The sequence below is a fragment of the Myxocyprinus asiaticus genome, chromosome 19 (genome assembly GCF_019703515.2).
Source record: "Myxocyprinus asiaticus isolate MX2 ecotype Aquarium Trade chromosome 19, UBuf_Myxa_2, whole genome shotgun sequence".
Taxonomy (NCBI): domain Eukaryota; kingdom Metazoa; phylum Chordata; class Actinopteri; order Cypriniformes; family Catostomidae; genus Myxocyprinus; species Myxocyprinus asiaticus.
Window position 1 is genome coordinate 26,256,383 of NC_059362.1, and position 26,112 is coordinate 26,282,494.

Here is a 26,112-nt window from a genome sequence, read left to right on the forward strand (position 1 = left end):
ATAAAGGTCCCCATAAAACACATTGTTTTTCTTAAGTGGTGCACATAGATTTGTTATGAAAAATGTTAAAAGTGGGCTCACACTGACTGATCCAATAACAATGGAGATTAATGTATTTATAGAATAGGCTACTTGAGATGTTATGAAATGCCAAATGTGATTGAAATCAACAGAAGTGGTTATTTTGAATAAGTATTATCTTCATTTATTACTCAAAAAAGCATCTTGCTGTCTCAAAAGTATTTGACTAAGTTGAAAAATTTAAAGTAGGGCATTTTTACCCCAAGTGTGGAGTAAGAGTTAGGGTCAGAGTTAAAAATAAATAAATAATCAAAGCAACCTTCCGTTATGATTTCTTTTCACACGAATTATGTTGCTCCATCAATTTATTTAATAATAATAATAATAATAATAATAATATAAATATATATATATATATATATATATATATATATATATATATATATATATATATATATATATATATATATAATACATCTTGATACAATTTGTGACCAGAAAAAAAAGCACATTTTCCTTAAGGTGTGCCTTCACCCCCGTTCAAAAGCATGGAATTTAATTAATTATTTAATACATTTAATAAAATAATAATTTATTATAAAACATTTTCAGCCAAATGAAACCAGCCAGCCAGTATTAAAAATACATACAGTTGGAAAAAAAATATTGTTAAAATATAATAAACTTAATTGCGTTTATTGTTGCCTGTGGGTGTGAGATTCACATTATAAGCTTATTTCTTATGTGCTCATTTCTCCGGTGTAAAAGTGTAGAGTCTGTCAACTGAAATATAAACACCCCTGCCGCATACATCTGTCTCAATACGTTATCTTCATGTGGGGGTGGGTAGGGTGACCTACGGCTATCCAGCTCCACCAAAATCCGTTTATGTGTAACGTTCACCAACTAGACACTTCATTTCCCCTGAATGAACGTTTGCCCAACATTCATCTCCGCCGCACCGTAAACACGAGAGAGAGGGGAATGACACCATAACGTTCACTACTTCTCCTATTTGGCGGCTATTATCGCCAAAGACCGTTCGTTTTGGCACACCAGGGAAGTGGGTTTTACAACCGCTGTTTCTAAGCCCTTTTAGACAGTCATGTGATTGTAACGTAACCCGACCGGAAAACACCGACGACGACCATCGCCGCAAATGCTGCTTTTGAGAGGAACAGAGCAGCTGCGAGTCCAACGGACAAGTGCCCCGGTAAAAGACAACAACTCGCCACACTCCACACGCTCGAGCGGAGGAAAGGTACGTGTGTGCTTCCACATATCCGTGTTTATCGTTGACTGATTGTTTTCTGTATTTGTTTCTTCTTAGTTTAGGAAATGTATTTGATGACCACCCCTTCCCCCCGGGCGCGTGAGTGTGTGTGTGTCCGTTTCACGAAGCTCCGTTTATTTTTGCTTCTCGTTGAGCAGATGCTCGCTAACATCCTTTCTCGGGTTTTATTGCTGTTATGGTTGTGAATTGTTCTGTTATGCTCGCCATACGGTCGTTGGATCATGTGCTAGGTGAACACTGAACGTATTCGCGTTTCAGTTTTTGACGGTTTATTTTCTACAGATTGCGGAAGTGGTCGGTCTCTGCGGGAGAGCTGTCCCTTCCACGTGTCTCCGTAGTGGGCGGAGACAGTGTACAACACCACAATGAGAGCAAGTTAAACTGTTGGAATTGAACTGTAAAAATACAGATCCAAAAAACCATCTTTAAACTGTTTATAAAACTACTTGGGGAAAATGTCACTATTTGTTTATTGTGACAATATCAGTTAATCGCTAAACACTGGGTGACTGAAGTGGGCAACAAGTTAGTTAATTGACTGTTTGCATGTATGTCATTGCAACAGTACAGCCTGTGCTAACAGTACAGCCTGCCTTTGTAACTGTGTCTGTAGGCTATGTGGACACATCCATTCTCCTCTCAAGTGAGGTTGAGTGTGGTGGTAGCCTCAGAAATGCTGTCTAAAGAGCCAATCATGTGACACAAAGCCTGAGGATGACCTTTAGGGTAATGGACATAACAGAGTGGCTGTTCAAGGTGCAGAGGTTGTTAAGGTGATCCTGGTAGATGAAGGTTAATAACCTCACAAGTCAAGCTTGGTGATCAGGGTTCAGTGTTCAGAGGTTTGGCCCTATGCCATATTGAGCACTCTTTTGGGGCTATGTCCTCAGGGTTACAACATAAAGTGATCACATGGTTGTAGTCCAGTGTCTTGATAACTGGTTATTTGCCTTAAATATTATGTCTAATAAAGCTAGCAGCAAGCTCATAAAACGCGTGTCATGATGATTTAAAAATGTTCACTTAATCTGTTTGTATTCTCAGTCATATTGGTTTATCCGGAGTATACAATTTTTTCCCATTATTTGATGTTATCTTTTTTGATTAAGTCCGTAACCCTAATAATGAGCGAAGGAAATTTTATATATATATATATATATATATATATATATATATATATATATATCTCTGTAAACCCTAATGCTCAAAATAATTGTTTTGAGTAGGGAAAAATTAAATCATACAAATTAGTTCAAATAAATTAACCTTGATGAGTATTTAGAACATTGTTTTGAGTTCACAAAACTGACACATTGTGAATAACCTGAATTGTTTTATTGTTCTGAGTTTAATGAACTTGTCTTAATTTAATGTAACTGAAATTGGGCAGGGGATTTCTATTTCCCAACATGATTTGCATGGCACGAGTAAATGTTAAAATAAAGTGTTATATAATGTGACTTTGTGCAAGATGAATGTAAAGGGGGAGACTTATTAGTGTTTAATGTTTTGTTGAGTTATTAAAGGATTAGTTCACCCAAAAATGAAAATTCAGTCATTGATTACTCACCCCTGTGTTGTTATAACCCTATATGTCTTTTGCTTAACACAAAGAGAGAAATTGTGAAAAAATGTTGTGTAGAGTGATGTCATACAGTTTATGGTGACTACCACTTCAAGCTTCAAAAGAACGCAAAAGTATAATTCAGAAGTCTAATAAATTATTCGATGAGACTCATGATTGTTATGAAAGCATACAATAAGGTTTGGTGAGAAACAAACCGAAATTGAATGTGTTATTTAGTGAAAATGTTCACTGACTGTTGATGATCGGAAACGAGAGCAACAGTTCATGAAGCCCCCTGCGACATTGGGGCGTTCAAACGAAAACTCATTTTTATCTAAAAACAGGTCTGCCACAGTGATAGTGACAAAAGAACACAACACAGCTGCACAAAAAACAGAGAACAGAACTTACTAAACATGTCTGAAGTGTTTGTAGTTGAAGAATTGATGCATTTCTATGCCTAGCCTTATTTTTTTTAAGTAGTTGGACCGGTGCCAGTTTACAGTGGACGGAGTTACCGTACGATGCCAAAAATAGAAGACAAGCGATTGATAGAATGTACTGTTGCTCGTCACTGCTGGTTAGGACAAAAATAAATTGTATCGCGTCGTTTGCCGTCAAATTAGGACATGGTGACTGTGGCTGCCTGTTGCCTCTATGTTTCTGTTTGATTTCCAAGGAGTCCAAAAAATAAGGCTGGGCATAGAAATGCATAAATTCTTCGACTACAAACTCTTCAGACATGTTTAGTAAGTTCTGTTCTCTGTTTTGTGTGCAGCTTTGTTGTGCCCTGTTGTCACTATCACTGTGGCGGAACTGTTTTAAGATAAACAAAACGAGTTTTCGCTTGAATGCCCCAATGTTGCGAAGGGGGCTTCATGAAAAGTTGCTCTCATGCCTTATCATAAAGGAGAGTAACGGTCAGTGAACATTTTCACTAAATAATACATTAGATTTCAGTTTGTTTCATGGCAAACCTTATCGTATGCTTTCATAACAATCATGAGTCTCATGGAATAATTTATTAGACTTCTGAATTATACTTTTGTGTTCTATTGAAGCTTGAAGAGGTAGTCACCATAAACTGTATGACATCACTTAGCACATTTTTTTTTTTTTTCACAATTTCTTCATTTGTGTTAAGAAAAAGAAAGTCCAATGGAGTTATAACAACACAGGTGTGAGTAAACAATGATTGATGTTAATGTTTGGATGAACTAATCCTTTAAGAAGAGTTTCTGTTATGTTGGTGTTTTGGAGTTTACCATTATTGTGAATTGTAGAGCTTGAGCTTTGGTTGAGGACAGGTACAAGATAATAATTTTTTATATTGCTTTCCTCATTGAGCAATCACTATGCTAATCAAAGCATAGTGTTAGCAATAGCATGCATTGTAGCATTCACTGTATTAGCTAATTTTATCTATTTCTAGCTATGTTTTCCCTCCTTGAAGTATTTAAGTTGAGATTACTTGTTAATTTTAAGTTCAGCCAAAGAGTTAAATTTAATTGTTAGCTTACTCAATATTTCAAGTTAAGAGTAATTAACATTCATGTTTAGTAAAAAATAAAAATCTGAAAGTTCTATTAACTTAAAAAAATTGATGTAACTGATTGCCTCAATTTGACTGAGTTCTGCTAACTTAATAGGGTTTACAATATATATAAATCCTCTTAAATGTTTTTTGGGTCCTACTTTTAATGCCACTAGGCAACGTTTTTACTCAGAAAATGTTTTTAGTGGATGTTTTCAAAAGTGTCTCACCATATTATAATGAAAGGTCTTATATAATGTTCATTGTGTATATTACTGTTTTATATACTATATTGTGTATATTACCTTTTAAAACTACCATGAAAATAGCCAGTGATGCTGATATGGCAATAAAAAAATAAAAACAAATGTTTTTTGGTGATAATTGTATTAATTGATTTTTTTCACTGATGAATTCCATGGCAAAAGACATACAAACTTAAATGTCTTCTTTCTTCTTTTTTTGTTTTTGTTTGTTTTTTGTGGTGCGTTGTGGTCTGTAGTAGACAGGAAGTTGACTGTCATCTCTGGCCCTTTTTGTGTAGGTGGAAGTATGGAGCTGGCCAATCATGGTCTTATCCTTCTGCAGCAGCTCAATGCACAGAGGGAGTTTGGCTTCCTGTGTGACTGCACGGTCGCCATCGGTGATGTCTTTTTCAAAGCACACAAGGCCGTACTGGCCGCATTCTCGAACTACTTTAGAATGCTATTTATACACCAGGACAGGTAACATGGTCCATACCTAGTTTTAACACACCAAACAAACGTTTTTCCTTTGTTTTTAAACATCCATTTTGTGTCTAAACTTTTTTTTTTTCTTTTTTTTTTCTTTTTTACTAAAAAATGCACTCAATAATATTTGCATTTATGTTGCGCAGACACCTAGTGGTGTAGATGCAGCATCACATGAAAACTGAAAACAATTAGACATAGTAAAAATGCGCTGTTTGCAGTCAGCCATGATTGTTTTATTATTGAGATAAAGTGAGTAATATTTGGCTGGTAATATGATCTCAACATGGCAGTGCTCATGAATCTGCAACCAGCACTAGATGTAGAATAAAGAAGCTTTTCACACGTTTTCATCTAATGTGAGTGTATATAATTTTAAACAAAAAAAAAAATACTATTTCTTTCTGTTTAAAAAATTAGCAATGAGCAAAAGTGCACCTTTAAAGTGCAATCAAATGTGTTTTGTTTTCTTAGTGGGTTAGGCACAACTCATCGCTCAGGTATAAAATAATGTTTGTACTAAAAGAAATAGTTCATCTAAAAATAATTCTCTCATCATCTATTCACCCTTATGTCATCTCAAACTCTTATGACTTTCTTCTTTTGAACTAGTTACGTGAATCACAAATAATTTAATGATTCTGGATTTGATTCTTCTTAACGGTTCCAGTAACAATTCCAGTAATTCTTGTAGTACTTTTTCTAAATAATTATTTGGAAATGAGAAATGCAATTCTTATTGTATTTACTACCCTCTGCTACAGAGCAGATATAACAAATCAGAAGTAATTGTATTACAGTTCTTGTAAAAGGTGTGTTTGCAGACTTTCAGATAAATAGTTTGCAGATAAATAGATTCTATTTATATTTTGAATAAATCTAAACAAACAAGGAATGTGACGGCATATTTCATTTATTCATTTATAACTTTATAAAATTCAACTTATTACAACAAAACTCATGTATCTTTTATTACACATTGTCATATGAACAACCAGTCAGTAACTGCACTGCTTTATTAAAGTCTCACAGGTCTAAAGTAACATGACATTATAGTAACAGTTCCAGAGGCAGTTTATACTATTTATTTATTTTTTTATTTATTTTTTTTAGTCTAATGTTTTACTTCAGGCTTGTGAGACTTCAACAGTTCTCATTCATTTTGAGTTGGACATTCATAACTTGTGCATAAGTAAAGGATTACTTCTATACGGGACTATAACGGAAGCGCTGTATGTTTTGCGCTGTAGATTCAAATGAGCTGGCTCATAAGACACAAATCAAAATACACTGGAAGAGACAGTGTTTTACAGGAAAATACAGTGTTTTATACTGTAGAGTCAGCAGAGGGCAGCGCTGCTGCAGAAATGAAACAGTGTCTGAGTATTTCAATAAGGTGTTTAAGCTGCATCAGCGGAAAATTGCAACAGAACCGAAAGTCATGAAGATCATATGATTCCGATATTTTTTAAAGAATGGAACCAGTTCTGGAAAAGAACCGGTTCTTGGTTCCTAACCCTATATATAACACAAACAAAGATTTTTTGAAGGATATATGATGTCTGTTTGTCCATACAATGCAAGTCAATGGGGTCCAAAACTTTCAAGCTCCAAAAAGGACATAAAGGAAATATGTATGACTCAAGTGGTTTAATACATGTCTTCTGAAGCGATCCAATCAGTTTTGACTGAGAAACAGACCAAAACTCCCTTTTACTATAAATCTTGACATCTGAAGTCTCCTTGGTACGATCATGATTTGAAGCTCGATTACACTTCCTCGTGCTTGACGCATGCGCAAGATTTACAGTGAAAAAAGAGTTGCATTTTGGTCTGTTTTTCACCCAAAATTGATTGTATCGATATTACCTTTATGCTGCCTTAATGTCCTTTTTGGAGTTTGAAGGTTTTGGATCCCATTGACTTGTATTGTATGGACAAACACACACATTACATATCCTTCAAAAATCTTTGGATTTCGCAGAAGAAAGAAAGTCATATGAGTTTGAGACTGCATAAGGGTGAATAAATGATGAGAGAATAATAATGTTTTGAGGGTGAACTATCTCTTTAATTAATGCTAAAAACAAGCATTAAAGCACAAAGTTGGGTTTTCTTCAATGTTTGAAATCTTTTTTCTTTGTCCTCTCCTCCAGTGACTGTGTTCGCTTGAAGCCTGGAGATATTCAGCCGGACATCTTCAGCTATCTCCTCAATCTAATGTATACTGGCAAACTAGCGACACAGCTTATAGACCCAGCTCGTCTGGAGCAGGGCGTGAAGTTTCTCCACGCCTACCCTCTCATTCAGGAGGCCAGTCTAACCAGCCATTCAGCTTTCTCTCACCCTGAGGTCAGCCTTCCCCTCTCCTCCTCTCTTTATGGCATTCAGATATCAGACCAACAGGCCTCGATCGCAAACCCAGCAAGAACGCATTTGTTTTCACCATTTGACTTGGAAGGCAGTGGTTTGCTCGATGGGAAGTCAGTCACCACAAATAAAGCTGCTACCTCACTGACACGGTCTGGATCCAGGCACAGACACACCCTGTCAGAAACGGAGGTAGAGGCGACTGCAAGCACCAGTCAGTTTCTGAAGGAAAGCGCTGAGACGGAAACATCTGCAGGTGAGGCCCCAACTTCCTCCATGAGCACCAACACAATTCTACATGTGAAGCCCAGCATAATGAGAAGAGGTTCGTCTATGAGAAAGCATTACACGTGCCATGTTTGCAGTGGCCGCTTTACCCAGCGAGGAGCCTTACGAGAACACCTGCTCTTACACACTCAGGCGATGCTCCCTCTGGTGTTAGAGCCAGGCGGTGCAGCTTCCCCCATGGCTACTGGAGGTGCTGCAACACCAGAGGTGGAGGAAGTTTTTAGAGGCAGTGAAGCCGCTGCAGCCACCCCTGTCATCATGGACATTGCTGGCGATAGCGAGCAGCCTCTATACTCTAAAGACTCGCAACATGCTGAAACTGCAATGCCTGTCCCTACAGCAATGGCAGTCAGCCTGTGTACAATGCAGTCACAGGCGGACACGCCTCCTCCATCCGATATTGCTGACATCGACAACTTGGAGGGTGTGGCAGACATGGATCGGGAAGTGAAGCGAAGGAAATATGAGTGCTCTACTTGTGGGCGCAAGTTCATTCAGAAGAGCCACTGGAGAGAGCACATGTATATCCACACAGGCAAGCCCTACCGCTGCAGCGCCTGTGGCAAAAGCTTCTGTCGTGCCAACCAGGCGGCGCGACATGCTTGCATGAATCAGAGTTCAGAGCCAGCGTACACCATGGTGGACCGACAGAGCATGGAGTTGTGTGCAGCTGATGACTCCAGCCAGATGGAGGCACTGTTTCTTGGCTCATCAGGGAGACCTTACAAATGCAATGTGTGCGAAATAACCTTCTCCAGCCCCAGTGAGGTAATCAAACACCTGTGCTTCAACCAGGCGGCACTCTCGGGTGGGGCAACAATAGGAATGGGAGTCATTGGGCTGAACAGTGACAACCTGGCCAAAGATGAAGGTTCAGATTCATCCAGTGGTGGGCCGTTGATAACACCCATCAAAACCGAGGAGTGTTTTGTGGAATAGTTCCGTATGCATCCACTTCAAAGTATTGTTTTTTAATGTATTGTATTTTAATTGTTTGGGGGTAAATTATAATCAGAATTAAGCTAACAGTACATATGGGAATTCTACATCTACTGAGTACTACTTCTTTCTGTGTTATGCATTTTCAATGAAGAACCAACACTTATAAATTTGGTTACTATATTTATAACAGATTTACAATGTGATTATTCCACTGAGATGCAGAAGTTAACGCTTCACTTCATTTTAGATTTCTTTCAAGGTTTTTATTGGTTTACTCATTTGCACAGGTTGCATTGCGGTTCAAGCTCTTCCTTTGTCTAACAGTCTACAGGAAAATGATGTAGTGAACTGTTGGAATCCTACATGTTCATTACATTGTGCAGATCGGATGCAGATTAGACATTAGGTTGCATTTGGTAATTCAATCAAACGTTTAATCAAGAAAATCCTTAGATTGTGAGTGTCCCGATGGAATCACCAGTAATTTTAATATAAACAAAATCGTAATATCTCTGAATGTCATTTTCTGTGCAGCTAAGTTCTGGGCTTGATTTATGGAACAAGTATCCTTTACTACCTCAACCGGTTACACCAGTTTTGGACATGCAATATCAGACAAACCTGAAATTTGCATCAAAGAGTTATTCTAGGGTAGAGGATCAGTCAGCTTTATCTGTCAGTGTCTCCAAGGAGTAACATTGTTCTCACAGAATTTTTGCTCGAGATATTTTTCCTTCTGATGCTGTTTCGTATTTCTCATTACGTGCTTTGGGTTAGCAAGAGAAAGGCGTGTCGAATATAATTTTGATTATTTTATATTTGAATTAATGTGACCCACAATATACAGGTATTTGCCTAATTATTCTTTTCTTGTAATTTGTCAATTTGTTACATTGTTGTTTTTGTGCCAATACCACATAAATGAAAAACATATATGCCATTTTATTGGAGGCAGCTGCTTTCATTTTGGTTAAACATGTTTAGAGTTGGGCTTTGTGTTTAATCAACATGCTTTTCAAAACTGTTGCTGTGCATAAATTTAGTAAACACTGTGGACAATTTTACACATGTGTACATTGCTTAAAGGGAGACATTTCTGTCATGTTCGCCAATTACATTTTAATATTTTTTTTTGTTGTTGTTTTTGCAATCAATTGATTTGCTTGAATATGCTCTTAAATTCCTTATTTTTTATTTTTATAACTGCAGTGCTGCATTTACAAATAATTTTATAATCTCAAAAGTTGTATATTGCTAATTGCATTTATCGTAGGTGATTATCCATTTTAGTGTAGCACAAGTTTATGTGTACTTGTTTATATGTAATGGCTGTCTTTGTGTTGAAGACATTCGTTCATTTTAATGAAACTGATAGTGAGGTTACGCTGTTAAAGCACTGAAATCTACTAAAGAACCCTCACTTCTTTGATATATTTGTTTTTTATCAGGAACCTTCTATCATTTTAAACCAGAGCTATTTACATTCAGTGCTAAATATTTCTCATTGTTTCTTTTTGTAAAATCTTGTAGGAATATATTTTACAGGGCACTGTGAGTTAAGTTACTACTGAATAACGAATTAAAGCCAGGAATATTCATTTGTTTTGTTACAACCAGGTTTTTTTTTTTTTTTTAATTGTGCCTAAAATTAATCTGGCCAAGGCCTCCTTTCTTCTATGTTTGATCAAATGTGTAATTTCATGCCTTTTTCTATTATATTATTACAGTTCTTTATTTTTTCTACATATGCAAATTGTAATACTTTGAGCCAGTTTTAGGGAGGGGAGAGGGTAAAGGCAGCCCCTCAGTCGCACAAACCCCAAAGCCAAGACAAACATACTGTGATCTCTCGCTCCTCAGGAACATGAACAGTTGTCTCTGGAAAAAATACTTTCTTTTCATTTTCATTGTGAATAATAAATCCTTATGTTTTTTGAAGAGTGCACTTTTCTTCTTAAATATCGTTATTATATAAGTAATGTAGTATTCTCTGCTAGAAACAAATTTGTACAGTCATAAGGTAGTAGAAATGATGCACACACACACACACACACACACTGACCTTACCTTCTACCTAACCATGAGGTCAAGAATTTTGCCTTTGAAACCTCTCTCCATATTAATAGTCATGGAAATAAACACTATTAATGTGACAGAATAGGCTATCACTGCTACTTTTATTTAAAAGTATGTGTACGCTTACATAAGTTATGCACCAATTATGCTTAATAAACCAACTATGTGTATGGTCATGTTAACGCTTTAAATGGCTTTCTTGCTTTTTCTGATTTTTTGAATAAGCTGAATATTGGTACTTAGAATATTGGTGTGCAGGGTTGGGGAGTAACAGAATACATGTAACAGGATTATGTATTTAGAATACAAAATATAAGTAACCGTACTCCTCTATAGTTACAATTTAAATTTTTGGTAATCAGAATAGTTACATTCAAAAAGTATTTTGATAACGAAAGAGATTACTTTGCATTTTATTTTCATTTGTTCCATATTAATATTTAGTATTCAGTTGGAAAACATTTATCCATATAAATTATACGATCTAGGTGAAACACTTAAGATGTATTTCATTTATACGATCAGACAGAGATGGAAGTTTAGAGCAGCAGAAACATAAATAAACCTTGTGCAAATTGTCATGTGAACATTTAGCTTAATGCTAAGCTAAAATGCTATTTCTAGCCATTTTGCACGCACCTTTTAACACGATATTTTTTTTATCAAGAAAATCCACGTTAGATAAAAAAAAAAAAATTCTCTAGTAAGACATTTAATATAAGGGTAAACATCTTATTCTTGATCAGAATTTTTGTATTGTGTTTCTGTAAAAAACAAAATGTAATCCTTAAAACAAGATACATTTTCTTGATCTTGTTTTAGAAGCAACACTGCATAAGATATTTAGGATTTTTTCAGAGAATGTATATTTAATGTGTATTTTGTCTAACTGTACTGGCAGATTTTTATTATAGTCAAAACAAATGAAAAAAATCTACCAGTGCTAAAGATGTAATCCAAAGTATTTAGAATACTGGCATTGAGTAATCTAACAGAATACGTTACAAATGACATTTTACAGCATATATTCTGTAACCCTCCCAACCCTGTTGGTGTGTATGCATAAAGAGAGCAAAGTTTCATTTGTGTGTAAAATTAGTTTTATGCTCCACAAGATGGCATAATTGTCTTTTTTAATTGCGCCACTATACCACAACTTGTAAAAAGGCATTCAACAAGGGAAGTAAAAATGACCCTCATTTAGCTTATTTGCCAATTCATTTATGATATTTGTACTTTCTATGTTCTTTGCCATCCAACCAGACACTCACAAACAGATCAAGAAGAGCAATGGAAAACTAGACAGCCTGCTTTATGCTAGCTTTATTTGAATGAAATATAGACATGAATTTGTATCCATACTATTAACAGCTTGAAGAATACAAAAAGATAAGGTAAGGATCATGCTACTGGTATATGACATTCCTTAATGTTTTCATTGGTTATCTGTTAATATTACAATATGACTTAAGGTACACAGGTATACAATTTGTACAAATGTTAAAGAGATTCACAGTAGACTGTATTATATAAAGCTAAGAAAAAGATGTGAGGTGACTGTTCATTCAAGGCGTGATATTAGTAGCAGAGCTGTTTTTCTACTGAAAATAACATTCTACTGAGAATACCATGCATCCCAACCGCAGTCTCTGTAATTTGCAGACTTTCTTGAATGTTGACCTGTGTTATTTGCCACGCTCATCATCTGTGTGATTAAGTATGCCAACAGAATCAGCTCTGTGATCCTGCCCGCATTTATGGCTATGATATTGTTCATTTCAAAGAGACTGGCAATATGGCATCTACTACGTCTTTCAAAGGAATAACAGTCCTCGATACAGAGATTAGGAATGCAAAAAAATATTCTACAATATAGTACTGAATACCCACTCATCTGTGAATTCAAAACATGTGTAACTGGACAGTTCACCAATAGATAATGCAATTAAAATTCACCCAGTCCTGCTCTCTAATCTTATGCACAATATCTCACTATTTTCTTTTAACCTCAGATGCTTCTTGCGTGTTGAAACATGCGTTTCACTAAGGCCATCAAACAGTGACGTGCATATGTGTGTTGTGAGCAATAAAATGTCCTTACTAAATGTTCCCTATTAATGCAGGTGTCTATAATCATCATCATCAAATTCATCTATTTCACAGGTTCCAGGTTCACAGGTGATAGCAAAATTAAACCACACTGAACATCAAGGTCTTTGTTTTTTAAATCTCAGTTGTCACGCATAAAAGATGAGATTGCTCATTGTGAATGTTCGTGATAAACAGACAACCTGTCACAGTAAGGGACTCAGAAGCAGCATATCTACAGTGAGAATGGAAATGGGTCATGGCTGGATATTGTGTTTCAGGGTTCACAAGTAAATTTCATTTTACCTCCATTTTCATATTACAGCCACAGTATACTATGCGTTTTGTTATTTGCTATAGTTGTAGAATGCATATCTGTACCATGTTTGTTAAAGTTACTTGTCTAAATAATCTTTTTTGAGTTTTACACCAGCATGACATCATCATTGCAATGGGTTTTTAGAAGGTTAGACTGTGTTTGGGAGGTTTCAAAGAATATTTTAGACATAAATACAATATACAAAATAACAATCCTCCTATTCTGACAATACAGACATACATACACTCATACAAGAACTGCACATACATATTCTCTCCATTCAACAGCAGCAAGGCGGCTGAACATCTAATACAATTGCAAATGTTCATTGCAAAAGTTATAGGTGGAAAAATGGCATCTTAAGCAATTTGGCAAGATTTAGGAGAGTGGGAATAGAGGACATCCCTTGATGAGTCCAAGGAGGCGAGAGACCTCAGTGATATGGCAGCTGTTATAGAGTCACAGGGAATTTGGAAAGAGGAATAGAAAGGTGAATGGATGGATTAAAGGAGAGAGAGAGAAGAGAGATTGGCCTTTATTATTTTGCTCTGGGAGTTGGGACAGAACACTGTCTCTTAATATCCTCCATGGTAACCTCTCAATTCCTGCTTTCCGGAAAGCTCTGTGTCCCAGTCATGTGACTGCTTCTTGCATGCAGACTGAAAGACATAACAAATGAAAGAGAGTGGTGAGGAAACAGTAAACCAGAAATTCAATACAATATGTTAAATATGTTAATATATCTTAAAGGGATTGTTCACCCAAAAAGGAAAATTCTCTCATCATTTACAGTGCATCCGGAAAGTATTCACAGTGCTTCACTTTTTCCACATTTTGTTATGTTACAGCCTTATTCCAAAATGGATTAAATTCATTATTTTCCTCAAAATTCTACAAACAATACCCCATAATGAAAACGTGAAAGAAGTTTGTTTGAAATCTTTGCAAATTTATTAAAAAAAAAATAATAAAAAAAATCACATGTACATAAGTATTCACAGCCTTTGCTCAATACTTTGTTGCAGCCTCAAGTCTTTTTGAGTATGATGCTACAAGCTTGGCACACCTATTTTTGGGCAGTTTCTCCCATTCTTCTTTGCAGGACCTCTCAAGCTTCAAGCTCCATCAGGTTGGATGGGGAGCGTCGGTGCACAGCCATTTTCAGATCTCTCCAGAGATGTTCAATCGGGTTCAAGTCTGGGCTCTGGCTGGGCCACTCAAGGACATTCACAGAGTTGTCCTGTAGCCACTCCTTTGTTATCTTGGCTGTGTGCTTAGGGTCGTTGTCCTGTTGGAAGATGAACCTTCGCTGAGGTCCAGAGTGCTCTGGAGCAGGTTTTCATCAAGGATGTCTCTGTACATTGCTGCATTCATCTTTCCCTCGATCCTGACTAGTCTCCCAGTTCCTGCCGCTGAAAAACATCCCCACAGCATGATGCTGCCACCACCATGCTTCACTGTAGGGATGGTATTGGCCAGGTGATGAGCGGTGCCTGGTTTCCTCCAGACATGACGCTTGCCATTCAGGCCAAAGAGTTCAATCTTTGTTTCTCATGGTCTGAGAGTCCTTCAGGTGCCTTTTGGCAAACTCCAGGCGGGCTGTCATGTGCCTTTTACTGAGGAGTGGCTTCCGTCTGGCCACTCTACCATACAGGCCTGATTGGTGGAGTGCTGCAGAGATGGTTGTTCTTCTGGAAGGTTCTCCTCTCTCCACAGAGAAATGCTGGAGCTCTGTCAGAGTGACCATCGGGTTCTTGGTCACCTCCCTGACTAAGGCCCTTCTCCCCCGGTCGCTCAGTTTGGCTGGGCGGCCAGCTCTAGGAAGAGTCCTGGTGGTTCCAAACTTCTTCCATTTACGGATGATGGAGGCCACTGTGCTCATTGGGACCTTCAATGCAGCAGACATTTTTCTGTACCCTTCCCCAGATCTGTGCCTTGATACAATCCTGTCTCGGAGGTCTACAGACAATTCCTTGGGCTTCATGGCTTGGTTTGTTTCCTATTTTAATTCAACTCCCTTCAACAACTTGGTGTTATTGAAGAACAGTTCTTGGATGTTTCTGTAATCCCAAACTTAATTTTGATTAATTGTTTATGTTGAGAACCACTGGTCTTACATATCCTACTGTAAGTAACTACTAACATTAAGAACTACTTGTTTTGTGGATTATCACCTCCTAGGGCACAGGGTAAGCCAGGACTTCCAAAGGTGAAAAAAAGGGTGCATGATGCCCCTGTTTAGTTGCCAAAATATTTAAGCATATTTATCATGCACAAGCGCAAGTAAATTAATGGCTACTGTAATGCTATTTCAAACGCCCTCAAGTGGAATGTGGAAGAGATGATTTTTTTCCCACATTTCTTTGCTCTTCTCTCAGGTCTATAATCAATTAGCATGACAAAGTACCGAAATACTACTGTATTCCTCTTTCAACCATTTTCTTCCATGTACTACATTACACATTGCTCTTTCCAGCAGTACTCCATCTTCTGCATCTCCACCCTCTGTCTCACTCTGTTTTTATGACTCAGCACGAGTCACCAAGGCACAGGGGGAAGTGAGAGAAAGAGAGATAGAGTGTTTGTCCTGCACCAAACCTCATGATGTGCGGCTATATTTCACCTGCCTCTGCTCTACTGCAGTGCTGCATTAGCACTTATCAAACATTTATCAGACACACCCAGTTCTCTTCTCCCATCCCCTTTCTTCTTCTTTTTTACATGCTTTACATAAGTGCTCATTTTACTGTGTATTACATTAATAAGTGCTAAGGAACAATAAAAACTTCTTGGAACAACAGAATAATACTAAGAAATAATACCTGATTTATGTATTTACATTGTGGAGATGTTACTGATTGTGCATGATTTTTATTATTTATTTTTTTATTGCTATTGCTTTTTTACTGTAGTTAATTATATTAAAAATGTGTAACATGGACACTGTAATGTAGTTTTGCCCTTTAGTGCTCCTTCTGAATTATACCAAACAATACTTAAAGGGATAGTTCACTCAAAACTGAAAATTCTGCCATAATTTGCTCACTTTCATGTTATTTCTAAGCATATGACTTTCTTTCTTCTGTGAAGCACAAAAGGAGATGTTAGACAGAATGTTAGCACCATTTACCATTGACTCTCACTGCATCATCTCAATACAACGGCAGTGAATGGTGACTGAGGCAGTCAGCCCCTATGAATACTTAACATCTACTTTTGTGTTCCACATAAAACAGAAAGTCATACAGATTTGGAATGACATGAGGGTGAGTTAATATTCATTTTGGGGTGAACTATTAGTTTAATAAACATTTCTTGGGATCTACTACATTATTTTCCCCCATTTGAGTTATTTAAACCATAGTTTAATATTGTTTGTTTTGCTAAGACACTACTAAGGATTGTATTTGATAATACAATGAATCTTATCAAATCAAATCTGTAAAACTAATCTTCTAAAACTACATATTGCTTTACATATGGCTTTGATGAGGGGAAGAGAATAAGAGGTTGTGCATTAGGGAGGGGGTAAGTCAAGGGGAATTATACTCAGTCTTTCAGCACAAGTTCATCTCCCTTCACACGGCTTCCCTTTAAGACCCAGCATACAAAGTGAAGGGTCAGGCGGCGGCATTCTTGCTTTGATATCGAAGGTCCCTTGGTTACTGGTACATGGAACAAAAGCTTTTTCATCTCACCAAATGCAAATCCACCCCTAATAAAACTAAGATCCATTGATGTTTTTTAAAAGACACCATGCGAGAACTGTGACAGGTCAACTAAGGAATGTGGCAAAGGGGGAACTACCATTGAAAAATTATTTTTTCATATATATTATATCAATATGTTTGTTTTCAGTTTTTCTTTATTTCGACTCTTTTTTGCTTTTTTAAAATTAAATGTGGTAATCAACATTCTTTTTTGTGGTAATCAACATTATGCCACACATGCTGTTGATTGATCTTAATTTGTAATGAACCTGGAACATTCCTTTAAAGATTCATGATTACATACATTTTATAAGATTAAATTAATAAACATTTACCTGCTCATGACACTGTGACAACCTCTGTTGAAACCGGCCCGATCTCATTTCCGACTTCCTCCACTACCTCCTCCACTGCAATGGTGTTTGCTGTCTTCTCAGTAGTGATCTCCAGTTTGGCAGCTAAATTTTTTACATCTGTTTTTTGACAATCTGCATCTCCGGACTCTCCCTGGTTTTTCATGTCCAGTGTTGAAACTTCCATTTCAGGCTCGTCCAAGTCTTTTTGAGGCATGTCTTCTACTGATTTCTGACCCTCTGAATTGTCGTCTTTCATGTTTGTCTCAGGTACATCATCTGCATTTATTACGTTTACGACACCAACATTTAAATCCCGTGCCATCTCAATCTGTACCTCTTGGACCATTTGACACTGCTCAGCCAAAACCTGGTGTTGATGTGCAGATGTATCTATAGACTGGCACTTTTCCTCTTGTGTGGCTGAAGACTCTGTGGTATCTTTTTGGATTTCTGTTGGCACTTTCTTGAGATCTATTTGAACTTGACTTTTTCCATCTTCACTTTCTGTGGTCTCATTAGACTCTTCTTTGTCTTCTACTGTTTTCTCTTCTGCTTGCTTTAGTTCGACTTCACTTTTTGTTAGCTCTGTTTCTTGCTGCACAGCTGTCACAGAGACTGTGGCAACCTCCTCACTCTGAGCTGTGATGGAAACTGGGACTTTTTCCGCAATCAAAATGGCTTCATTGACTGTGGGTTTTTGAGTGATAATACAAGTTTGTTCACCACCATCTTCGCAGAGAGTGTCAGATGTATTTGGCTTCTCAGGGATTGTGTCTGATGGAAGTTTTTCATCTAAAACGACTTCTGTTGAAGGTTTTTCCTCAATGATTTCAGAAGCTGCTAGGGTCTCTTCAAGCTTAAAGCTTACCTCCTCACTAGCCTTCTCAGATATGGATTGTTCCTCATGTGCCTCAGCAAGGTTCTCTACAACATGTTGAATGACCTCCTGCACAATAACACTGCTCTGCTTTTTAATGATTTCTGCCTCTCTCACTTGGTCTACCTTTATCATTTCAACTTCTTTCAGATTCTCACAAACTTCCTCAACCAGAACACTAACATTTGTTGAGGTCACTTCAAAGTTTCCCTCAACAAATCTTTGAGAAGTGACAACCTCAACATCATTCACTTTAACCTGGATTTTGTGGTCACCAGTGGGAAGAACAAGGGGGACTTTTTCCATAGCAGCTTCATGTGCTAGCTCTGCTGTCTGGGAATCTGTAGACTCTGATGTTGAGCTTATAACACAGACAGTCTCTCTGACGACTGCAAATTCTTCAGTGGGTGTTACAACAGGAATGGGATCTTCCTTGGACTCGGCAGCTTCAGCAGCAGGCACCCCTTGAAGGGGTTTCTCCTCAACAGCATTTTCTAAGGGCGATTGAAGTTCTTCTTTGAGCTCTGTCTGAACTTCACTCACCTGAGCCTCATGGACTTTATCCTCAGTCACACTGGCCATTTCAGGCTTTTCTGTTTTGCCTTCAACAACCAACCCTGTGACTAGTGCCTGGCTAACAGCAGTGACAGACTCTACTGAAGGTTTCAAGAGGCTTTCTTCTTCAACTGCCTGTATTTCATGAGTGCCAAGCCCAGTGCAAATGGCTGTAGCCTCTGTTTTCTCATATGCAACCAAGACTGTTTTCTCTTCCTTGATGGCTGACTCAACCTGATAAACATCAGTGGTAATATCAAAGTTTTTTTCCTCTGTCTCAGTCATGGTGATATCCATGGCACTTGTGGTAACAGAAATAGTTTCCGCATCTTCCTGCAGTACCACATCAGTCTTCTCCACACTATCACCTGAGACAGGAGTCGTCTCCCCTGATGTAACTGGTGATGCTGTAATGTGTATAATGGCAGAAACCATTTCTGTCTCCGCCTGTTCAAGGGCAGTAACAGCCTCTGATGTAAGCTTAACTATGTCCTCTGCAATGGTGTTATCAGTTGATTTACATGTGGCAGCTGTGTCTCCTTCTTCGGGTATGTCACACAGTTGCTTTCCTTCTGTCTCATCCTCGATATTTTCCACAGTGGTTGAGATCCAAGATGGTGATCTATCTTCAGCCGAGGCCTGTGCCTGAGTGACTGGTGCAACTTCCTGCTTTATCTCCTCTGCCTTGACTACAACTTCTGCAGATGTTTCATTGTCATATTCTGACAGAGGCACCACAGCTGGAGTGTCAGAATCATCCTCTGCAGAGCCAACATCCAAAGAGACTTGTTTACCATCAGACTTCTTCTTCCTGCGTGGAATTAATTTCCTCAAAGAGAACGAGGATTCTTCTTTGGGGATTTCACTGTCAGAAGTTGTCTGCTCTGGACCTGAGGCTTCATCCGACTTGTCTTCAGCTTTGGGTTTCTTTCTTTGGGTTACGAGCCTTTTAAAGGACTCCCAAGTCGAAACAAGCTCTTCCTCTGGTTCGGGTGAGGATGCCAAATTCTCATGGTCAGCTTCACCAGAGCTTACAAGAGGGGACTCGGCAGTCTTTGCCTGCTCTTCCCCAGACTGCTGGACTTCTTCCTCAATCTTAGGTTCTTCGTCATCAGAATCAGAAGTCTTTCTGGTCCTTTTTTTAGCTGACCCCACACAAATCAGAGCTTCCCAGGACACAGATGTATCAATTTTTCTTTTAGGCTCTTCTGCAACTGGTTCAGTCTTCTCAGCTTTTGGCTCATCCTTAGATTCTGCCTGTGATTCTTCTTTAGACTCAGATGGTACATCTTCAGATGGTTTAGTCTCATCGGTTTTCTCATCAAAGACGGCACTCTCAGTTGAAGACAGGGTAGAAGATTTGGGTTTGTCACCAGGTGCCTCGTCTTCGCTTTCAGAGGGCCTTTTGACACGTTTTTTTGGAGTGACTAGTTTTTTGAAAGATGACCAAGGTAAAATTCCATCCTTCTTCTTCTCACTGTCAGAAGTGGCTGGCTCACCCTCAGACTCGACAGCTTGAGCTACCTCAGCTTGAGTTACCTCCACTACAACATGCTCAGCAGATTCATCTGGAGAAGATTCTCCACTGTCAGGTTTCTGGGGCTCTGTTGACTCAGTGGATTGCTGGATCTGTTCCGCAGCTTGTTCACCTGATTCTGTTTGCTTTGACCCAGCTTCTTTCTTGCTCTTCTGTTTTTTTGATGACAGCTTTTTTAGACCTGCTCCTGTAAACAGCTTCTTAAGTGGGCTTCCCTGAGCCTTGGCTTTCTCCTGAGATGACAGGATTTCTGCTTCAGTTTTCACCTCTTCAGAAACATCTGACTTGTCATTTGCTGGTTTCGCATCATCACTGGGTTGGGCATCATCAGAAGTTTCAGAAACAGGAGCTTCAGCAGTTTCAGTTTGAGTCACAGTTTCAGCCACACTTGTAGCCTCAGCTTCTATTTTAAGATCTTTTTGCTCCTCTGTGTCATTGGAAGTAATTTCAGCTGTGTCTGCTTCAGTTTCAACTGTTTCAGTTGGCTTCTCTATCTGCTCTGTCTCAGCTGGTCCTTTCTCTGCATGTACTTTAGCTTCTTCTGTACTCTCAACAGCATCAGCTGCTGTCACCTCAGCATTCTTAATGTCCTCCTCTGCTGACTCTTCCTTGACTTGTTCCTCATCTTTTGACTTCTTAAAGCTTGTCTTCTTTCGCAGGTTGGAAAAGATTCCCTGAGTAAAAAATCTTCTAAAGGGACTCTGTGTCTCTTGAGAGGGTGGACTAGTGGATGATTCCGTTGGCACTTCTGGCTCTGGCTCCTTCTCCAATGTTGTCCCCGTTTCCTCAGCAGATTTCTCTGGCATCTCATCACTGCTTTTTTCAGACTCTGCAGGGGCATTAACTTCAGGTTGGTCTGTTGGTTCTTCTGCCTTATCAGTTGCATCTTCAGTCATGGACTCTTTCTCATTCTCTGTAGTTTCTGCTGATTTCTCTTCCTCAGATTTGGATTCCTTTGTTGCAGGTTTCTCTTTGTTTTCTTCAGTGGCTGCATCTGAAGCACCATTCTCTGCTTCCTTCACTGTCAGCAGTTGCACAGGCTCTACCTTCTCATTCGTATCCTTCTTCAGTGTGAACTTGAATCCAACAAAACGGAAGATCTTCTTGAAGCCCACCTCATTGGCCTCCTCTTGTTTTTCCTCTACTACCTTCTCTTCTGTGGTTGTAATTTCATCTGCATTTGCAGAGTCGTCTCCTTTCTCTCCATTAACCTGAGGGGCTACTTCTTCCTGATGCACCTCAATTGTTTCAGGGTTGTCTTCTTTTTGGGAGATGGCATCCGTCTGGCCAACTGGAATGAAAAACAAAACATTTGAGTTGAATTTCTAATAGAATTATCTAAATTAAAGTAGTTAGAGTTTTTAAATTATTTAGTTAGATAATCATATAACCTATCTACATCAACAAAATTACTTAAGAAATGATGAAGAAATTGGGTAAAACATGCCATCAGCATTTTAACAGCTTTTAATCAAATTTTAGAACTGTCCTAAGGTTTTATAACGGTTCGTTCATCTCAAAAGTGTAAACAAAAATAAGTTAGAGAAGTAAAGAAATATACATGATCTAGTAATACATTTTGTTCAAGATGGAGGGCTAAGGCTTTTGAAGGGAAATTGGAGCCACATTTGCTAGAAAATTGCAAAAATATTTTCACCCCCCTGAAAAGATTTAATCAAGCATACGAAGGCAATTTGATATACGTTTACATTTGCTGATCTCTTTCCTGTGAGCACAAACCAAAAAATATAAGCTGGAGAATGATGACAACATTCAACATCAAGGCTACAAAGGGAAATTTCCATGTTATAAGCTTCACATTTATGCAGGCTATGTTGCCAAATTTCTGGACAAACACAATTGCCTCATTTAATTAAAAACAGCAAAAATATAATGATGGGGGTGGTTTGTGATATGCCTTTATAAATCTTTCTTAAGCTTGTATCATATGTGCACAATTCTTGAGCATCCAAGACAAAATGTGACAACTAGGATGGTGACAGGTGGGATAAAAAAGAACACACACAAACTCATAATGCCTTAAATTCCTTACTTGTCTATCTTTGTTTTGACAGGAGTGTATTGGATATGAGGGTGTGGGGCTAGAAGGGGGAGTTGAGTTAACAAGTAGTGTGGGCCTCCAGGAGACACACTATTGTCCACCCTGGAACTTAAACTACCATCCTGAAAATCCTAGCTGTACTTGGGAAAGGGCATTATGTGAGGCCATTTAGAATGATAGAAATTTCTCAGTCTTTGAGATATGCAAGACTAAGTAGTGAAACAAGAAGTAGAGCTTATGGTTTAAGGCAAGAGTGTTTGGAAAAGTGGGACAGTTGGGTAAGATTAAAATGTCAAAGCAGTTGTAATATTTTAATGCTTTACCAAAGTTATGGTAAACATTTAGGGTGGGACTGCAAATATTGTAAAACTAGAAAACTGCCATAAATCATGCTGACATGCAGCTATTTTGTGGCTGGATAAGTTATCATTTTTGAAGACAAGCTCTTAAGCAGATAGTTCTGAAACTGCAGATTATATGCTCTTAATTCATCTTTACAACATATTACAAACATCTCTGAATGTATTCCCAGAGGTTTCTGCTCACAGTGTTGTAATGGTTTAACTATGAAGGAAACACATTCGCAAGGAAAACGACACATTGCAGTTGCTTTACACAGCTGGAGACGGAGTCTCTGTGAATGTGGGTGTGAATTTGTACATTAGAGTCAAAATGGGTCAAAGGCTTAGTAAAGGCACCAGTCAGCCTACATTTGCCTTTGTCTCAATGGTGGATCCGACTGGGGAAACTTGAGCCTAGGAATTTGATGGCGTGTCTGTTGTGGCTGCTAAAGTGTGGAATTGTGGATGAGCTTTTTGGAATGGGTGGGGGCAGATCCCATCTGAAATCACAGTGGTGTGAGAGTGGGGTTTTCTGTAAAGATGGGTGAGCGGTAGATGTTTGTTAAGATGAGGGGGTCTGTGGTAATGGTAAACAACCCACCCCCATCGTTGTTATATGCAAATGTAGGCTGTTCATTTGTGGAATTTGTGAGTTTAGGGAATTTGCAAGAAGACTCGGCAGTAGACTGACTGTCGGATCCCTACCAAGACAACTGCCCCACCTCCCACACTAAATTACAACACTTTAGTCCACCAAGACTCCAACTCCCTTTGAGTTAGGTGTGAATCATGGAACAATCAAGATTCCATAACTGATACTGTCAATATTTAAAGTCTTGGAAATGGTTAGTGTTAAATTAGTAAGAATATTAGATAAAGAAAAAGGTTATATACCGTCAATATTCCACTAGTAAATCAACTAGTGAAAATTGCTCCTATATATTTAGGATATACATTAATGTTTGAAAATTTTAGAAATAAAGCTGGGCACAAGTCAATTGAAAAAATAGAATATTATATTCAGACATAAACACAAAGCTAAAACAAAATCCATACAAAATCCTAATATACATTCTCAGCTTATCAAAATACTCTCCGAAGTCACATGAAGCAGGTAATCAATTCCATACACCCACACCACCTATTGTAACTCTAGAGAACCTTGACTAAGATCTGAGGGCCTTGAAAAACTAATTAAAATTCCTTACAAGAGGGACATCTGAGATCTCTGAAGCCCATCAGCTTCGAACATTTCCAAGAATTCTTTACAGTACATAAATAGGCCCACCAAGCTGCAGTTGATGGTTTTGCCTCGTATCACACATATAAACTGCAGGATAGAGATAGGATTCTAAGGGTTTCATCCTAGATAGGGTTGATGCTTTTATTAAGAGACTAGATAAGTGACCACAACTCTAAAAACCTCTAGCTTCAAAGAAAATCTTTACAGCCAATGTACCGAACAATTTTATAAACCTGTATTACTATGAATCACTGAAACTTTCCAAGAAATATCCTGATATCCTTACATTCTGAATTTCAATGAAAGACCAGTAGTCAGTTAAATGCAGAATCATTAACAAACACACACTGGCGCACACACACAATACAAAGAACGCTGAGATATGGAGGTGCAAGCTTTAAACTACTCAACTGAAAAGTAAAATCAATTCAATACATCCTGAAGAGATACAGATATAAATTCAAGCATCCGACAACTCTCTACACAACGATGCTACAGACTTACACATCCAAAAGTTTGTATCAAAATTTGTCCACAAAGTAAAACTGATTACTTAATTACTTAAGAAATTGCTCAAACAATCATACAACTCTGAAAATGAAACAGCAAGACATTTATCCTAATCAGGAAATCCATATGGCACCCCCACTTTAATTATCATTGCCCTTAACAGTCCCCAAATACCATCAATGAAACAACAAGTGTAGAAAGTCATGATGCATCTTACCTGTTAGAGTTATTGTCCCAAGCATTTCAAAAACTTTTTCAATTACTTTAAGAAAAAAAGAAAAATAATTGTTCAATAAAGCTGTTTAACTCTCTGACAGTGATGCTTTTTGAACTGCCCACTTGTAAAACACCCCTCTCTCTCTCCCTCTCTCTCTCTCTCTCTCTCTCTCTCTCTCTCTCTCTCTCTTTATCTATCTATCTATCTATCTCTCTATCTCTCTCTCTCTCTCTCTCTCTCTCTCTCTCCTGTGAGCTCGTGTTAAGGGCAGTCTTCTCCTCCTCTGAGTTTCTGGGTAAGAATGAGAAGAGTGGTAGGGTTACACACATTTCAACAGACACTAACACATGTCCTGTGGGGACCACCCCGCCCATCTAACCCCCAACCCCCCTCCTCCTCCTCAGCTTTTTTCAGCTGTTCTCTGCCCCACTCTACTGAATGAATTGTTCTCTTTTTCCCCCTCCACTTCTCTTTACACACTCCCTCCACCCACTCACAAACTCCCAACTCTTCTTGTCTTTACCTTATCTTTTCCTGTTCAAACTGACAGAAATTTTCAAGACATAGTTAAAATGTGTGTGAGTTAAGGGAGGGATAGTACATGATGTTTTATAGAGCTCCATCCCCTGTTGTATTCTCCCGTCTTTATAAAGCAGTTTCCATTTGACTTATGAATGGGCAGGGGTGAAATGAGGACCTCCACAGTATGTTCTCTTATATCTTATCTTTCTGCTGTTTCTTCTCCCTCTCACTCTCCTAAACTGACTCTTTATTTCTCCTCCACATCACTCAATCCTCAATTCCTGAAAATAGGCCTAAGAAAAAGAAAAAATCTCTCCCCCACCCCACTCTCCTATATCAATGTATGCAAACACTACTGGTCTTTCCTTCTGTAACAGATCTCATCCGCTCAGTTTATTTCAAATATTCCAATAATTTAAATATTAATTTAAATTACATTTAAATTAATTTTTTTTATTAGGGCTATGCGATACTGAATATTAACAATATTTTAAAAATGATTTTGCTGGCGACATAAAATTAAGTGGTAACACTTTACAATAAGGTTCCATTTGTTAACATTAATGCATTAGGTATCATGAACTAACAATGGACAATTATATTTTTTACAGCATTTATTAATCTTTGTTAATGTTAGTTAATAAAAATACAATTGTTCATTGTTGGTTCATGTTACCTAATATTGTAAACTAATGTTAGCAAATGGAACCTTATTGTATTACCAATTAAGCAATGTTGTGAATTTTGCAATGATTTTTATGCGCTTTTTATATGGCCATTACATTTCCTTCAGACTGTGTCATATTTTGTTTTAATAGCCTCTCTGATTTAAACATCAATAGCTAAGCTGCATTAGATTTGGTAAGTTTGATTCTAAACTCAGATTCTATGATTCGTTCACCTCATCACTCAAAAATATTCACTGAAGTCCCAGCTTGGCATTTTTTTCATG

At 38.0% G+C, this 26,112-nt stretch overlaps 2 protein-coding genes across 4 annotated transcripts in view; one reads left to right on the forward strand and one right to left on the reverse strand.

Annotated features, from left to right (window-relative positions):
• Positions 1-696: 696 nt before the first annotated feature.
• LOC127410338 (zinc finger and BTB domain-containing protein 2-like) lies at positions 697-10,985 on the forward strand. Of its 2 annotated transcripts, none has more exons than XM_051645543.1 (3): positions 697-1,282; positions 4,919-5,141; positions 7,304-10,985. In XM_051645543.1, the coding sequence occupies exons 2-3, from the start codon at positions 4,969-4,971 to the stop codon at positions 8,742-8,744; spliced, it is 1,614 nt and encodes a 537-aa protein (XP_051501503.1). In that variant the 5' UTR covers positions 697-1,282; positions 4,919-4,968; the 3' UTR covers positions 8,745-10,985. The 2 variants fall into 2 exon arrangements, with proteins under 2 accessions (XP_051501503.1, XP_051501502.1); XM_051645542.1 differs by having other exon boundaries at positions 699-1,282; positions 4,961-5,141.
• A 1,145-nt stretch (positions 10,986-12,130) lies between these two features.
• LOC127410333 (A-kinase anchor protein 12-like) overlaps positions 12,131-26,112 on the reverse strand; it is a 73,180-nt gene continuing 59,198 nt past the window's right edge. The window contains exons 1-3 of one of the 2 annotated variants that reach the window (XM_051645536.1): positions 24,639-24,920; positions 17,276-21,556; positions 12,131-13,889 (exon numbers count right to left, since the gene is read on the reverse strand). In XM_051645536.1, coding sequence (XP_051501496.1) covers positions 17,280-21,556; positions 24,639-24,663 — 4,302 coding nt within the window. In that variant the 5' untranslated portion in view covers positions 24,664-24,920 and the 3' untranslated portion in view covers positions 12,131-13,889; positions 17,276-17,279. Of the gene's footprint in view, positions 13,890-17,275; positions 21,557-24,638; positions 24,921-26,112 lie in introns of those variants that run through there. The other variant, XM_051645535.1, reaches the window with a different exon arrangement.

Coding starts and splice junctions, on each gene's coding strand:
- LOC127410338 (XM_051645543.1), top strand. CDS start 4,969: ATGGAGCTGGCCAATCATGGTCTTATCCTTCTGCAGCAGCTCAATGCA. Junction 5,142..7,303: donor CTATTTATACACCAGGACAG/GTAACATGGTCC, acceptor CCTCTCCTCCAG/TGACTGTGTTCGCTTGAAGC.